Source organism: Metarhizium robertsii (assembly GCF_000187425.2).
Source record: "Metarhizium robertsii ARSEF 23 chromosome Unknown MAA_Scf_11, whole genome shotgun sequence".
In the NCBI taxonomy this organism is placed as follows: Eukaryota; Fungi; Ascomycota; class Sordariomycetes; order Hypocreales; family Clavicipitaceae; genus Metarhizium; species Metarhizium robertsii.
Genome location: NW_011942151.1, coordinates 1,113,590 through 1,130,454, shown reverse-complemented (window position 1 = coordinate 1,130,454; position 16,865 = coordinate 1,113,590). Strand labels below are relative to the sequence as shown.

At 51.3% G+C, this 16,865-nt stretch overlaps 6 protein-coding genes across 6 annotated transcripts; 5 read left to right on the top strand and 1 right to left on the bottom strand.

The window, feature by feature from the left end:
• Positions 1–970: 970 nt before the first annotated feature.
• MAA_09842 (uncharacterized protein) lies at positions 971–1,471 on the top strand (the record flags this gene model as incomplete). The annotated part of the gene is made up of 1 exon (XM_007827840.1): positions 971–1,471. The coding sequence occupies one exon, from the start codon at positions 971–973 to the stop codon at positions 1,469–1,471; it is 501 nt and encodes a 166-aa protein (XP_007826031.1).
• Positions 1,472–2,426: 955 nt separating this feature from the next.
• Positions 2,427–3,152, top strand: MAA_09841 (NlpC/P60-like cell-wall peptidase; the record flags this gene model as incomplete). Its single annotated transcript, XM_007827839.1, has 1 exon — positions 2,427–3,152. One exon carries the CDS (start codon positions 2,427–2,429, stop codon positions 3,150–3,152), a length of 726 nt encoding a protein of 241 aa, XP_007826030.1.
• A 600-nt stretch (positions 3,153–3,752) lies between these two features.
• Positions 3,753–4,535, bottom strand: MAA_09840 (uncharacterized protein; the record flags this gene model as incomplete). The annotated part of the gene is made up of 1 exon (XM_007827838.1): positions 3,753–4,535. The coding sequence occupies one exon, from the start codon at positions 4,533–4,535 to the stop codon at positions 3,753–3,755; it is 783 nt and encodes a 260-aa protein (XP_007826029.1).
• A 5,167-nt stretch (positions 4,536–9,702) lies between these two features.
• Positions 9,703–10,802, top strand: MAA_09839 (uncharacterized protein; the record flags this gene model as incomplete). The annotated part of the gene is made up of 2 exons (XM_007827837.1): positions 9,703–9,765; positions 9,813–10,802. 2 exons carry the CDS (start codon positions 9,703–9,705, stop codon positions 10,800–10,802), a joined length of 1,053 nt encoding a protein of 350 aa, XP_007826028.1.
• A 1,017-nt stretch (positions 10,803–11,819) lies between these two features.
• Positions 11,820–13,544, top strand: MAA_09838 (thiamine pyrophosphate enzyme; the record flags this gene model as incomplete). Its single annotated transcript, XM_007827836.1, has 1 exon — positions 11,820–13,544. One exon carries the CDS (start codon positions 11,820–11,822, stop codon positions 13,542–13,544), a length of 1,725 nt encoding a protein of 574 aa, XP_007826027.1.
• Positions 13,545–15,381: 1,837 nt separating this feature from the next.
• On the top strand, positions 15,382–16,578 carry MAA_09837 (uncharacterized protein; the record flags this gene model as incomplete). Its single annotated transcript, XM_007827835.2, has 2 exons — positions 15,382–15,755; positions 15,819–16,578. The coding sequence occupies 2 exons, from the start codon at positions 15,382–15,384 to the stop codon at positions 16,576–16,578; spliced, it is 1,134 nt and encodes a 377-aa protein (XP_007826026.2).
• Between the last annotated feature and the right edge of the window lie 287 nt (positions 16,579–16,865).

The window sequence follows — 16,865 nt, the reverse complement described above, 5'->3', positions numbered from 1 at the left end:
ACAACCTCGAGGCCACAAAGACTGCTCGTGGTGGCGCCAAGGCGGCCAGACAACTCGTCCCCCTTTTCAATGGCAGTCTGGGAAGTCCATTCACATTAATCAACTACTTTTTCGGGATAGCTGGTGGCAGTATAATCATTGAAAGCAACAGACTGATGTGTAGTCGGTCTGTTGAGTCTGTTGAACAAGCCAGTTATTCCAGTGCAACATGGCAGTTACCACACTAGGCCAAACGTTTTGCAATATGAACGTAAACTAAGCAAATTTACATTGTGAATGCGTGCGTATCAATGCTACGCCCAGGACGCAGTGTATTAATATGTGAATGGTTTCGGATCAAAGCCATGACGCAAGACCATAGACAGCTATGAGCTCTTGTTTCCTGCGTACCTTGTATCAGCTATTGCATATTGACGCCTGAAAACAAAGCAGCTCCATTTTCCTGCAATTACCGCGTTGGTGGCGTACACATGTCCAGCCCATAGCCGTGGCTGCCTATCACCATGTCGGATGGCGTGACAGTTCAGCCTCTTGATCCATCAAGACTATCATGTCTGTTCGGTAGCAGCAAGCCCGAGCAGCATCTGCAGCATCGCCGCGGAGAAACCTCTGTACGAAGCACACAGCTCAGCCTTTCGGGAACAGCGAGGCCATCGCCAGCAGCCAGCAACATCACAACTTGTTCATGATGCGGTATCGGTGAAGGCGAACAATTCAAGAGCCTCTCTGCTCTGGGATAAGAAGTCAAGAAACAACAAGCATACAGCATGATTCCATTATAAATATCGCTACACCTCGCTGCTAAACTAGAAGACTTCAACACAATCCACAGTCAACACAAACACTCCAGCACCACTCCTCTCCTCTCTTTGAGAACTACATTTGACAACTACATTGCTGAATCAACATTGAATCAAGCACTCTTGCCCAGCCAAACACCAAACAACAAACACCAAAACAACATCACAACATGGCTTCCAGAATCTTGCAGATCACCGTCGCCGCTTTTGCCTTCACCACGGCGGTCAGCGCAATCCCTCAGTCATACCCCAACAAGTGCGGCGACCAGGTTTGCCCAAGCGACAAGCCCAACTGCTGCGCCGTCAATGTGAATGGCGTCGAAGAGCTCGGCTGCTTTGCCGTCTGCCCCAACCCGCCGCCGTCGCAGCAGCTTCAGCAGAGGCAAACCCAGGGCGTCGAGTGCGGCGACTCCATCTTTTGCAAGCCCAACCAGCTCTGCTGCGCCGTCATCTACAATGGCGTCGAAGAGCGAGGGTGCTACGACGGCCCTCAATGCCCTCCTCTCAACCCGGCCACCACCATGACCACCATGACCACGACAACCGCCGCCTCTCCCGCCGCCACCACCGGCCCCAAGTGCGGTGATTCCTTCTTCTGCCCTGTTGGCAAGGTGTGCTGCCCCAACAAGCTCTATACTTGCGCCGACACTGTCGATCAGTGCCCCCAGTAAAGCTTGTCTTGACAGCTACGGTACATGGGCGTCGACGTCTACATGGAACGAATACAGCCACAGGGCTGGAATGAGAGAGTTTCTTGCTTTATTCCTTTTTTTTTTTTTGTTTTGTTTTATTTGTTGCCGGATAGATAATAGACTATAGACCATAGACAACACTGCGAGAGATGGTAGACAGCGTCGGATTCATGGCTACGGAGTAGTGTCTCTAGACCGTTTGTTCAGGGTTGATAGTACAAGCTTCATATATCGACAATGATAGTTTCTGTTGACATAATGTTCCATTACGCCGAACCATGACGGGATATGATTGACATGGATGTGATGGCTGAATATATCATCTAATTTGTCGCATACTACAACCCACTCAACGTATTCCGCGCCGAAGCCGAAAACGGCAGCATAACGCCAGTTATGCCTGCTTTAACCTGGAAATTCTGCCCAGAAAATTCTAATTATATACCAGACTAATGAAATACTGCCGTTTATCCGTAGCCAGACGTCCGTCTTTCAAGAAAATGACTAGCCAACGCCGTCACGTTCCGCCTTGCACACTGGCGATTGTGTCAATCTGCCCAACCAGGCGCTGCCGTCACCAGGTCAGCGTGCCAAGAATTACCCCGTCTTACCGTTAGGCTGGATCTCAAGCAGGGGTTGTCTGCAAGATTTGATAAGGGAGGTTGCTATTTTTGGGATACATGCAGGGGTTGGTGGCGAGCTGAGAAACATGCACGGCCAACTTGGGTAAGCAGGCTCATGACGATCGTCACTTTGGTATTTTGGCACAGCGAGAAAAAGTATAAAGAAAGCTCGAAGCCGTGGTCTTGGCCAGAATTCAAACCATCAACCGCAATTCCACCTCCAAAGAACACCTACTATACAAAAAACAAAGCCCACCAGACACCTCTGATCACGAGTCAACAGTCCAACTCGCTCTTTTCACCCCCCAATCATGAAGTTTGTAGCATTAGCTCTTTCTCTCGCCACGGCCGTTTCCACGGCCAGTGCCTACGCCATCGAGGCCGACGGCGTCAACTGTCGCTCCGGGCCCTCGACCAGCGACAAGGTTGTACGAACATACAACAAGGGCAACGACGTCAAGCTCGAGTGCCAGACGGCCGGACAAGCCATCCACGGCGATTCTCTCTGGGACAAGACCACTGACGGCTGCTACGTCGCCGACTACTACGTCAAGACGGGCACAACCAACATGGTCACTGGCCAGTGTGGCGGCGGCGGCACCATCAACGGCAAAATCAGCCGCCAGGAAATCATTGCCCGTGGGCAGTATTGGGTCTCCAAGCACGTCCCATACTCCATGGAGGCGACGTATCCCGACCAGCACGGCACCCGCTACAGAACCGACTGCTCTGGGTTCGTCACCATGGCTCTCCACGCCACTCCTCCAGGCTACAACACCGTGAGCCTGCCCGAGATCGCGAGGCCGATTACGTGGGCTGAGCTTCAGCCGGGTGACTTGGTCGGCACGCTGGGGCCCGGGACCGGCGGTGCTGCCGGTCACGTCACCCTTTTCCACTCTTGGGCCGACGCGTCCAGGAACTCGTACAACACTCTGGAGTGCCGGGGGGGTGCGGGCTGCGTTGCCTACAAGCGCCCTGTTGGCTGGACTGATGGGCCTTATACGGCGAAGCCTTATCGGTATATTCGCGTTGAGTAGGGTGAATGGCGGAGGAAACACTGTACTGTTCTCACGGTTGTGTTATATAGCTAGTTGCGTAGGGTTGTTTATACATCCGTAGTCTCTGGCGGCTAGGAGAAAGTACATACCGTGTTGGTTGTCAATCGTCTACGGGCCAATTCACTCGTATAGAGTCAAATCGGTACATGAACAAAATGATGTGGTACCCAGTATGGCTAAAACATGTATATAAATTATTTTATTATAACGGCATATTCAAGCGCAAAATTGACCTGGGTGCGACCAGAGACGAGAATGCAATGTTTAGTACTCAAGTATTTCTCTTGAACTTCTGCGGAAACGTGAAACACTACACTCGAACCATGAAGTGATACAGCTAGAATTTATCAACCGTTGGGAAGCAGAGTAGCAATGCGCACAAGTTTATTACTTGACAAATCCAGCCGAGGCTTAACGTGCAGCCAAGTACAAATACCCAAAGCCCAACTCCACCCACTCTACTCACTACGGCCAGGTCTCGACATTGTATTTCACCTTTCCAAGCCGAGAGTGGTATATTCCTGCCGGGATAAACGTCAAGAGCCCGTCCCGGACCAGTCTTCCGTCAACGCCATCGACCTATCGCTTCCTGACACACGAGTTGCCCGCGTAGTACTCATTCAGCTTGCAGCACCTGGAGTCGGCGTTGCCAGCGTTCCAGGCACAGTAGAAATTCTGGCCCCAATCACAGGGGCCACGGTAGCAGGGCATGATCTTTGCCTTACCATCATAACATTTACCGTTGATGGCCTTCTGCCCTGGTGCACAGCAGACAGTGTCGGCAACGGCGCCGCCGTCCTTGCCGACAAAGACGGTCACATCAACGGTACACTGCGAATTCTTGCCAGAGCACACAGTCTTTCCGTCCGAGCAGGTATTCGAGCCCGGCTCAGCGCATTTTCCCGAGACGGCGACCTGGCCGCGGGCGCAGCAGATGCTCTTGCCGCTGGTGTCGATGGAACACTGGGACGCGGTGCCGGAGCAAATGGTCTCGCCGTCTGAGCAGAGATTAGATCCCCGGCTGACGCACTTTCCATTGATGGCGATTTGACCCGCGGCGCAGCAGATGCTTTTGCCGTTGTTGTCGACGGCGCACTGGGACTCGGGGCCAGAGCAAATGGTCTCTCCGTCCGGGCAGGCCTGGGATCCCCGGCTGACACACTTTCCGTAGAGGGCGATTTGACCCGAGGCACAGCATTGGGTTAGGGTGGCGTTGGTGTTGTCCGGGGTGCATTGGGGAGTATCGCCATGGCACCACATCTTCCCCGGGCAGATGCATGAGTTGAATGGTGGCCAGTCGCTGTGAGCTATGGCGAGGTCAAGCAGACCAAAGGCAATAGCGGTGGCCTGGATGAAGCGCATCTTGGCAAGTATCAAGGGATTGTATAATGATGTGAAATTTGGATGATGTTGTGACTTGGTGGTGATGGGCTTCAAACTTGACGGGTGATCGGTGCTCTTTTATATCTTTTGCGGCAGCTGTGGTCTCGGGCCGGTCGGGACATCGGCGAATATTTCTTTGCATCTTTCCATTGCTGGCAAAGTCTCTACCGAGTTGTTTTTTTCGATTTTGTTCAGTTATACATGCGCAGCTATAGTTTCCATCATGCCAAGTGCCGAGTCTCATGTTCTGATTTTGTTCAACTATACATATGCAGGTATCAGAAACGGGCAAGGTCAACGAGAAACTGCTACCATTTTTTTACCAAAACAGATGGATAGGTTCATGGTGACAGTCCAAAAAATTATTTGCGAAAATCGTCATTGTGCAAGTGGTTTCGGGATGCAGGCCGCTCAGTGGGCACGGGGTTCAAAGCTCCTGGCAAGCAAGGGAACAACCGGACCCCTCCAACGCAGCGGGAAGAGCCATGGCATGAATGTATAATGCCTTGGGCGTTCAGACAGCGGCCACGGGCAGCCAAGTAAAGAAAGTTATGCTTATCACAAGCGACTGGGACCATGTGAAATGCCGGCATCACGGCCGGATCGGACCCACCCAAGATACATTGAGATAGTTATGCGAGATCGAACGGAAAAGGGACCACCGAGTGGAGCTGGTTACACTAGATCGGGGAATTTATTCTATCAATTCTATCGGACCGCCTGCTATGGAACCATTTATCGTACGACTTTGTATGGGGCCGAACCCGAGGGTGGCTCGGCTTGTGCTCTCGACTATCGGCCCAACCAGTTCCTGTTTCTATCCTGTCTTTCTTCAGTTTGGATATATGTACGGATCAAGTGCTAGTATACACTCTGCAGACTTTGACAGGTTTACCCCTATGTGCTAAAGGAACTCTTATAGTTGGTTGCTGCTGTCCTCTAGTATACATTGTACTGCTTGATTTGAGAAATGACTGGAATAATAACAAGCTCACTTTTCTTTCTTCTCTCTCCAACATTCTAAACAGCACAACGAGGACTTCTAGATGGCCTTAAAGCCGACTCTATATAAACGCCTTGTCAGCCTACCAAATGATTTTCACATCTATCAATATTACCAGCGCAAGGTGTTGTCGCCGACAGTCGATCAATTCGGGCATATTATACGCATTCAGGACTCTAGCTGTTCCCCACTTGCAAGGCAGAATACATCATTTATTTATGGACCTTCTTCTATTTGTCCTCGCTACTGAATTTATGTCAGGAGTCTGCGGGGGAGACGGGCCGTAGATGTCAAAGTAGTATATATAGCGCAAGATCCACCTGATCTGCACTCGATAATGACACTCCCCAGGAGATAGAATTCCCTTGTGGGCGAAACATGGTCCCTGCTTGAAGATGAAACTACTCCCTCGCTCCATTGCAGTATTCATAGAGGGCATTGGCTATCGGACGTAGAGTCTAGTTCAAGTGGGAGGACCCGAGATTCCGATCCGCATCGTCCGATCTGCGCTCCCATTGCCCATCACTCCACTCCCTTGGAATGTCACTGAGGCAAATTGTGACCTCTGTCCGGGCTCCATAATATGCCGTCAATTCATTTGTCTTCCACTAGATAGGGGGAAACAGCTCCAAGATCTGTCGGACTAGTGGCCGTGACTCCCGATAGTTTGCGTCCAGCAACAGCATCCGAAATACAACATTGGGATCCTACTAAATCAATTGATCTTCATCGTACCGCCGCTTACACTTGATTTTGATACTTGCTTATTACGTAATGCTAGCTGCCCCGTTTGAAGCAAGTTCAAAAATCTGGCGAATGCGAGCAGAAAGAGAAGCCACCCACGTACAGGCCAACACACCTTGATTATACAGAATAGTGAGCTGTCGGGGTTGTATGCGTCAATCGTTCCATAGTAAATGTTCCCAGTACATTGAATAAGCAGCTTCCGAGGGGAAACAGGGACGACCTGTTCACTCACGGTGCAGCGGATATCGCGGAGGATACCCCGACGTGTTGTGCCTCAGTCCTGATTTGCGAGTATCCAAACTGAAGCAACAGGGTTATGACTGCACTAGTTAACTGAGTATCACGCCTCCCGAAAAGCTTGGTCTCAACTCAGATCACAGCGATGATCGGACCAAAGAGGCCGGCAACATGGTTGATGGCATAGTCTCTCCAGGTCGCGTAATTGGAGCCGCTTCCAAACTGTTCCCGCGTGATTTGAGGTAAAATGGCAAAAAGACACGGAATAATGGCGAAGCCATTCCAATAACAAACCGGTTCGACGGAATGAACGTGGTTGACCAGGCCAGCGTTCTCGCTTGAAACAAGCCTTTGAAATGCATCTTCAGCCGCAGGGAGGACCAAACCGATTTCTCAGTGTGTAGGACCACCCCCACGCCGCTGGATTGTAAGGCGATGTGTTCGTCACTTTATCGTCTGTGGACAATCTAGATTCCTCACTCAGGTTGGCTATTTTATCCAGCATTAAGGCCATGTTGAAGACTTGGGTCCGACTTGCGGTTGTCAGCACAACATCTGTCGAAAAAATAGTTTCGTTAGATTCACAAGGAGGCGCCTGTTTGTTCATGTATCTTTTGATAACTCCGAGCATGTTGAATGTATATACGATTTCTCTCCTGACTGCAATGATACACGCTTTTTCACAGTGGTGTCCATACCCAAGATTCAACTACATCAGGCAGCAGTGGAATTCCCTTTTACTTGGTCTGGTGTAACCATGATATAAAGTCTCAGACCAACTGCGTACTTGGACTTGGACTCGCCTCGGCAATTTTTACAAATTGGTTCATGATTGCTTTCTATTAATCCAAATGATGCAATTCCTTTCAGTGGAGATGATATTCAAGATTACATCATTCAAAACCCCTGTACAGAATAAATTCAGCCACTTTATTAGACGCCGTATTCACATAGCAGCGTCACATCTTTCCTCTATTTAAACTCTATAGAGAGTAGATTTCACTACTTCCGCTACCGAAATCTCATTTCATATATTTTCATATATTACGATCGAAATAATATATCGAACGCTCAGGAAACTTAAGAAGGGCAGTAGTTAAACAAACAAGATCAGCGGTATTCTTGATCCCGTAACAAGCAACATGAAGCTCCAAGTTTTGCGCAGTGAGATAACGTCTGAAATGGGTTTCTTTAGTTTGTTGTACTGTAGTTCAAGTATGAAATACGGTCGGCACAGGCGAGTTTATTGGGTAGCGCATAATGTCAACTGAGATCACTGGCAGCATCTCCGGACCATGGTCGATTCCCAACAGCCAACTCGTTCCAGTGACATATGAGTTCGTGTTGCGATGGTGTACATGAATCAAGCTTTCTATATGAATGTCAGTTCCGTAACGTGAACCCCATACGTGATTAGTCTAGGTCGTCACACAAGCAAAAATTGGTGGTGATATCTCCTAATTCAGCACCGTCAAGTCATGCTCTCAAAGAAACCTTCCAAGCATCAAAATCAATCAGCTGCTAACACAATGGAATAAATTGGCATATGCTGCCAGCACGAAGTTGAGAGGTAGAGTGAGCAATTGTGCCATTAAGCCTGTTGGATGGGGTCCAATCCCAAGAAGGTATCACATCAATCAACAGCAACCTGATGTGAATAGTGGACATGAAAAGGTCACTCTCATGAACTGATGGCTATAATATGTCATTCCAGCATTGAATTTGTGCTCCCGGCAACATCTGATGGAGATGGACAAGTCCTGGAGAAGGCCATTCCGCCACTCTGCAAGCCGCTGGGGCTTGGCAGTATTCGCATGTGGCTTTTCGACGGAAAGACTCGACTCCTCAGCCGAGTAATCCCAGCCACCTTCAAAGGGGACCAGCATCTGAAATCGTAAATCTCTAGAGCCTGGGCGGTCCGGGAGCCGCCGAGCCTTGTGCCCGCCAAAAGACTGCTCACATCCGTGCAGCCCGGCGTACGCCATTCATCATCTCCTGACGCGGGGAGACCGAGGACCCGGTTAACTACGAATGTTTTGCAAATAACGTTCAATTTATTTTTAGTAAGAAACCGCCTGTGCTATCCGTCGCGCGGGCGAACTGACATCACCATTCCCGAATGGCATTTCCCACCATGCGGCGCCCATCTTGTGCCCGGCGCCTATTTTGTTTGCCTTTTTGATTTCTTCGTCGCTGTGGACTGCTCAGAAAACCCCGGCGCAGTGACCATGCTACACAGGGCCGTGTGTAGCCGATGCTTCTCGTCCTCCCTGCTGAAGTGTGCCTCATTTTGCGCCGTTGGCTGCCAACCCTCGGTGAGGCTCATGGCTACTGCGTATGCGTGACTACGAGGCGTACGTGACCCGTCGCCTGAAGTCGCTCTTTGCTTTGCGGATCCGTGGACAGGAGTAGTTGGCCTGCTGTTCACGACCAATGCGTGGTTAAGCTTTTTTTTATTCATGGTTGCTACGATGCTCCTTAGTATGGCTTTTCCATGGGCAAGTTGCTAGACTGGTCAATAGGTACGTACAGTAGTTTCTGTGTAAATTGCATCATGTATTGTTGATTTGACGTGTCTCGCCAACTGGAGGTGAGTTGCAGGCTCATTTATGCGTGAAATAATTTTGAGTTCAATGTTTCCATTTACAGCGCTCAAGATCACCGTACTTGGCACGATAATTTCTTCCACGGGCTATATCTTCCGATTATTGGCTGTCTAGTACCCTGTGGAAGGCTCTACAAGGAGTGTCAGGCCACCAACACACGAGGCGGCGGTGGGGTGATCATGTCGTGACATGTCGTTGGTGGCGACCAATCCAGCATGCTTGTCTGCGCCACAGGCTATCAGGATCGCCATTTATCTGTGTGGGAGTGCTACGGGTTTCCCCGGAGCTAGGCAGATGGGTCCTATCAGGGCTGAGAAAAAGGGTAGATGCTCCTGAAAATCTCGTACTATCCGTACCCATGTAGGGAAGTTCGACTTCAAAGCTGGCAGTACAGCATTTGCCTTTTTGTCCGTTGTAGATAAAGGGCGTGGCTCTTACACACTCTTTCATACAACCCGTTTACACCTGTGTTCATCATTCGCAACAATTGCCTTTGCTAGCCGATGGTATCAGCCGGCAACGCTATAATCAACATCAGATCATATTTTCTGACATGCCATATACGCATCCCATTTCTCAATTGACACTGGATACGAAGGGGGTGATTACAGCTCAGGTCAGTCATGAGGAGTAGCCATGGGACTAGAAGCTTACTGTTTGTAGGACCATGGTGGCCAAAGTAACTATGCTGCAAGGCGAGAGCCGATACTCGACGAGCCTACTTGCAGCGGAGTGCGACCCTTGCTTGCATCGAGTGCCACCACTGCAAAGACAGGCGCGAAGAAAAAGGTTGTGCGATTCAAAGATGAGCTCGAAGATGTTAGGCTTTTTCGCAAGCTTGACCAGCCTCAAGCTGTCAGCGGGCTTCCTCCAAGCACCAGATGCCTCCCCGGCAAACGACTCACGGCAACCCTGCAGGATGCCTCATCGGTGTTTGTCCTCAGTACCAGCGGGGGTGACTCAACCCTGAGATGCTCGGCAAGTTGGAGAAGCCCTAAATCCAATGTATATCTGGAAGAAGTTCGCCTTTTGCGTGATGCAACGGCAGTAGTTGGCGTTGTCAACGTGAAGAACTTGGCCTTTGAGAAACACGTTACTTGCCGCTTTACCCTAGACAATTGGACAACCCAATCTGAGGTAGCTGCAGACTATCTCAATTCAATCGCATCGCTAGATGTGGATGAAGACAGAGACTCATTCGGCTTCTCCATACCTATATTGGATTTTAGCCACCTGGGACGCAACAGGTTGGATTTCTGTATTCGCTATCGTGTAATCGGCCTGGAATTCTGGGATAATAACAATTCCACCGACTTTATGGTATCCTTTGAGGTCGAACGTCACGATGATTCTGTCGAGCCTCTGGCGACTAGTACAGATTCTCCCAAGGAGACGCACCAAGATACACGCAGGGCGAGGGAAGGCACTTTGGAGATTGACGGATCGTCAGATGTAACCCTCGGCTATAACTTTGCCGAACCTGTACAATCTGGCGCCTTGCGTCGCCAATACGATCTTTCTCAAACGCCGTCTACGATACCTCAGCCAGACAACAAGAAAAGAGACAGTGTTGTGGCTGTAATGAGAACAGGCCCGAGTGTGGGGGGAGCTTGGGCAATTCGTCGGGAAACGGGACCGTCAGGTATCAAGTGAGATGGCTGGTCGCATATAAGGTGAAAGGAACAAGTGCAAAAGCAAAATGGGCACAATCATTTTGTGTCTGAGAATGTCAATCAAGACCGGCGATGGTTCCCCGATTGGACGAATAGACCGGGCTGCCAGCTCACGTGGCTCCGGACATGGATTGCCCCACCACCGGACTTTCAGGGAAAGTGCGGACCGGTTCAAGAACTCTGGCTCCTGAACCTGGGGTATAGATACTCAGAAGGGCTTGGCGGTGGTACAAGCCACATAAGTACTGTCAATATGCAGTGATAAGCATTGGGCATGACGGTTATGCATCAATTGAATCCGAGTCAAATAAAACGCCTGCGCACAACGCGGCATATGGATTGCTCTGGCGAATAGCAATCCTGCACGACCGCTACACACCGGCCAAAGGCCGCACAAGGCCGCAATCATGCTGTCCGACGTCGGGCTAGTGAATAGGTCATGTTTTATGTAAGTCAATGCTCCCACCCGCACCCCGCTCCGGGCCAAGAGCTGAGTTGGGCCGAGCTGGCGCACTGGCTCCGCCTCCGCAAGAGCACAGAGCGCAGAGTGTGGACTGACGTGCGAGGGCCAACTCCAGATTCGTGTACAGGAACGGAGTCGCTGATGCGCAGCGCATTGCCGAGCATGTCACCACCGGACGGCATGTTACTTTGACAAGATGCAATGGACATGTCTTGACATGCATAAAACTGACATGCACGCCCTTGCCAACTTCCCCGGCTTTGTTGTAAGAGCCGAAGTGGATCGTTGCCGAGGCCGGTCTGGCCAATGGGCGGCGGCGAAATTCCGAAATAGGCCCGCTGCAAGCCGGTCAAGGACCCCGAGGGCTACTGGTTGGTCGGTGGATCCTTTATAAGTCGAGCTCCAATCATGTATTTCGAGTCTATCTTGCCTCTTACAACCACACATCTACCCCAGACAATACTCTCTCTCCCAGGCCAACGCATAAACCAGACAGCAGCACCGCTCGACCACGTGTGTTTTTTCTGCTCTGCCATGGCGCCTGTCAAGCTTGCAGAGTATCTATTCACTCGGTTGCGCCAACTGGGCGTCGAGTCGGTCCATGGAGTCCCCGGCGACTTCAACTTGACCATGCTGGACCACGTCGAGCCCGCAGGACTCAACTGGGTTGGCAACGCCAACGAGCTCAACGCTGCCTATGCCGCCGACGGCTATTCCAGGATCATGGGTCTCGGTGCCATCGTAACCACCTTTGGCGTGGGAGAGCTGTCTGCAATAAACGCCATTGCCGGCGCCTATGCCGAGCTTGCCCCCGTCGTCCATATCGTTGGCACCCCTGCCCGACAAACCCAAGAAGCGCGCACCCTCATGCACCACACCTTGAACGATGGCGAGTATAGGAGATTCTCGCAAATGCATGCACAAGTCACCGTCGCGCAGACGCGACTCTGGGACCCCTTAACAAGCGCCCAGCAAGTTGATGACGCCCTTGCCAAGTGTCTGTTGCACTGTCGCCCCGTGTACATTGAGCTCCCAGTCGACATGGTGGACGCCCTTGTCTCTGCCGAGAGACTGCAAACGCCAATCTTTGTCCCGGAGCCGGAAGCTACTGCCAACCTAGATGAAGTCCTTGCCAAGATCGTCAGTAAACTCGAAGCCGCCAGGCAACCCATCATTTACGTCGATGGTGAATCCAGACCTCTCCGCATCGTCGACGCCGTGCAGCAGTTTGTTTCGACAACGAAATGGCCAACTTTGACTTCTCCTTTCGGAAAGGGGTTGGTGGACGAGACAGAGTCCAACTTTGTTGGCGTCTATCAGGGACAGTGGGGGGCCAAAGCCGTTCATGACTTTGTGAAAGAGAGCGACTTGGCACTCTGTTTTGGTCCTCACTACAGCGGCACCAACACCTACATGTGGAATAGCATCCCGCAAAGCAAGGAGGCTATCGAGTTCACCACCTCTGGCATCAAGATTGGCTCGGACCTGTATCGCGATGTGTCTGCCAAACTGGTCCTAGCCCGTCTGCTCAAGGAACTCGATGTATCAAAGATCAAATCATACAACCCTTTTCCCGCGCTACCCAAGTACGAGCTTCTTGCGCCATCCGCAGCCCCTGGCGACGACATCATCAAGCAAGACAAGGTGTGGAAGATCCTGGCCAATCTCATCCAACCCGGAGACATCGTCATGGGAGAGACCGGCACGCCTGGATTTGGCGTCCGCGAGATGCCAATGCAGAAACACTGCCGGGTTTTCAGCCACGTTACGTGGCTCTCCATCGGGTACATGCTCCCAGCCGCTCAGGGCGCTGCGCTCGCCCAAAAGGAGCTCATTGCGTCTTCGAAATGGCACGGAATCAAAAAGGCCAAGACGATCCTGTTTATCGGCGATGGAAGCTTTCAAATGACGGCGCAAGAAATGTCAACCATGATCAAGCACGGGCTTGACATTGTGATTGTGCTGATCAATAACGATGGATACTCTATCGAGAGATTCATCCACGGCAGGAAGCAGGGGTATAATGACGTTGCCAGATGGCGATACCTCGAGGCGCCGAGCTTCTTCGGTGCCCCGAAGGACACGTACACGGCCTCGGCCAAGACCTGGGCCGAGCTGAAGACCATTCTTGGGAATGACGAGGTGAACAACACACGGGGGTTGTCCATGATTGAGGTTGTCATGGAGCGGGAAGATGCTCCGCCTGGTCAGCTCCAAAAGGTGTTGGATATGCAGATTGCAAGGGAACCCAAGAATTAGCCAAGCACGAGTTACGATGAAGAGACACGAAGACAGATGAAGTTCAATGAGAAAGATGTGCGGGGGGCTCAGTTTTATGACGAGGAATAGATTTATTTCAGTCTAGACGGTTATCAATAACATTCCCGCCGCGCCACGTAATACGGCAGGCAATCTAGTAGCATACAAGAATATTACGAACCTCGCGTACTCTTAAAGCAGAAAAGCTTGTGTGGTGAAAAGAGGTAGGCCACACGTTATTGTGAGCTGGGAATATCCCGAGTATTTCTGTGCCACTCGATAATGTTTGATTATTGAGCCAATGAACGTTGCGGGGTGAAGCAATTATACCAGTATTTTCCACATGTCCCTTTCCGAAACCTCCCTCGGGAACGCAAACCAAGCCAGAATCGCGGATTGTGTGCTGCTAGAGCTGCGGCAAGAGATACTTTCATTCTAGTTATCTAGAACAGTGGCGATGGAGGTGTCCACCGCAAGGGCATTCGTGAGCAGCAAGTTTATCGTGCTGTTATCAATGCGGAGGAATCAATTGATACAAAGACCGCAAAGCCCACACGCCGACAGGCTGGGAAAATGGGGGTAGTTTGCTGTCCGAGGGAGATGCACAAAAAACAACAATGACATGGTCTCTCCGCTTGCACCACCCTGTGCAGTGATGATGACTGGTGATTTGGCGTGCTGGCCCGTATCCAACACAACTGGATGTCTTGTACCCATGGCCATTTTTTCAATACACTCGTGTGTGTTTCCCACGCAGATACGAGATGCGCACAGACGGCAGCCCCTGTGGCTTCTTTTCGTTTGCCTCTCAGACTCATCGGTACGCCGGCAAGGATACGTTGTAGCGGACAGGAAACAAGGCATGTCGCTGCTGCAAGGAAACGAGCAGGTAGAGACTGTCAGGGAGCACGGTCCGCCAAACGGGAAACTCGGCGCGGAAGTAATAATAGTAGGCTCATCTCTTGAAGATTCGAGGGGGTATTGTGTTTCAGCATGTTGAGTAAGGCTGCGAGACTGCTACCTGTCACGGACGTCGGAGAGGCCGACGATGAAGCAAACTTCGTTCCTGGTCCACCTCCTGGGCAACGAGGTCAGATTTTTGTCCTTGACACGGAGCCCCTTGGCTGCAGTGCCTTGTGACTGGAGGAGAATTTTGATACTTCCTTATCCTTAGAATAGCTACATATGCGCTTTAAGGAAGGACTTTGGGAAGATGGCAACTCCTTCACCTATACATGGTGATGAAATTCTAACAAAGCAAGGCACCTCCCGGCCTCTATATAGTACGTAACATGCTAGAATACTAATTCATTTCCAATAGCAGCGGTGGATGAAAATCTCCGCTGCCTGGTCTCGTGGCGTACATGTTTGCTCCGCGGCTGAGAGGAGTCGCCAATACCCCTGAGCATCGGCATCTCCCAGCCTCTGTATACTCGTATGGAATACGCCAGACGGCTACATGGTTGCCAATGGCAGCAATGGATGAAGATTCTTGCTGCCTGGTTCTGTGGCGTGCAGGCTGTCGGCTGAGATGGACGGGCAGCAATTACCGCTGAATGTCTGTACACCTCAGCCTCTGCGTGCGACCATGGTATGCGATGGAGGACGACACGGCGTCAACCATGTCGGTGCTTGGAAATCTCGGCCGCCTAGTTTCACGTCCCGAACGCTCGCTGTCGGCTCAGACGAGGAATAAATACTTCGATTGCTCCGATGGTCGCTCGGAAGCCACTCGTTTTCCTGCAACTCCCCTCTTCACATCTCATCGCTGAATCAAGCGACGTTTATTATATCCTGTTGCCGAGAATCGCGTCCAGCACGCAAAGAATCTTGATCAATGGAGGTCCTTGGCGCGGCAGCCGCCTTTGGCAGCATCCTCAAAATGATCATGACGGCTACCAAGGTTGTCATGGCATTGATACGTGATGAGTGTCCCGATCTGTATGCCGTGCGCGACGCGGTAAAGTCCCTGACCTTGCAGCTGGAACTCCTCCAGAATGACCAGGAAATGCACTTTGAGCTGGCGAAAAACGTGCCCTTGTTGCTTGACAATTGCCTCTGCGTTCAGAATGACCTGGAGAAGCTCAAGAGCGAGTACCTGGCAAACTCGACACAGTGGACCATCAGCGGCCGGAAAAAGCTTGCCAGTCTTCAAAGTCGACTAGAAACGCTCACAGGTTCCTGTGAAGTGATATTCCAGGGACTGAATATGTAAGTCCCATGAGGCCTCTTGCTCTGCCTACCTTCACAATGAGTGTTGACGACGATCTACAGCGAGCAGTCGCGATCGTGGAAAAAATCCTTTGACAACATGATGGAACATTCCAAACAAGGCAGCACGATGCCCTCGCTCTATCCGGAAGCAGAATCCGCGAATGCAGCAAAGACGGCGCCAGTCGGAGACGCATTGCCTCACGGCAGTAGCGCTCACACAGCAGCACCCCGAAAAGCCAGGACATGGAGAAGCGACGAGGCAAGCCCGGGCTCTGGGGTCACGAAAGCTGGCACAGGAAGTACACAGTCCAGCTCAGTTGCCGGCAGAAACCTCATGGATGCCGCGCATCTACGCGCCTTGGGTGGCCTCGCTCGTCGCTCCGTCGGACCTGCTGAATCGACACTTGAGGAGTGCAACCAGATAGTGCAGGCATTGATGGACTTGCAATCCAAGCATGAAAAGCTCCTGGACAACGATCCCGGCGCGCAAATGGCCGTGGACGGCGCCATTGCCGCGCTTCAAGCGGCACTGGATCGAGTGAAGCCCAGGGTCGAGTCTTGCGCCAAGGACCCGGGCAGGCCGGTGAAGAGCCTTGTCAATCAAATCAAGTGGTTTTCCTACGACGGAAACACGTTCAAGAAGCACCTCCCGGACATGGTGGACAAGTATGACAAGGCGCTACTTCAGATGGGCTCCTTGGAACGGATGGCTGCCGACGCCGCGAGTCGAGAGGCGGCTGACATGCGTCGGCAGAGGGAAAAAATGGTCGAAAAGGAGGCTGAGGGTCTTGAGCGCTTGAGTGCTTTCATGAGTCGTTAGCTTCGGATGGCTTCAAGGTAGTCATGTCGACACTTGTGCTGTAGACATGGAGACGAGATCCGACAGGGTCGGAGACGGGTTGATGCTGGGTTGCGCCCTGTATCGTAGTTGAGAAGGATGGCAATATCTGAATATTCACATTGTTTCTATAAAGACAAACCAATTCAGCAAAGTGATGGCAAAGCAAGAGTCAGAGATGAATCACGACGGGGCAGACCAGCACATGATGCCAAAAAGTGATGCATTTTTGCGACGCATTCAGTTGAATGCCAACTCAATCTTGGATG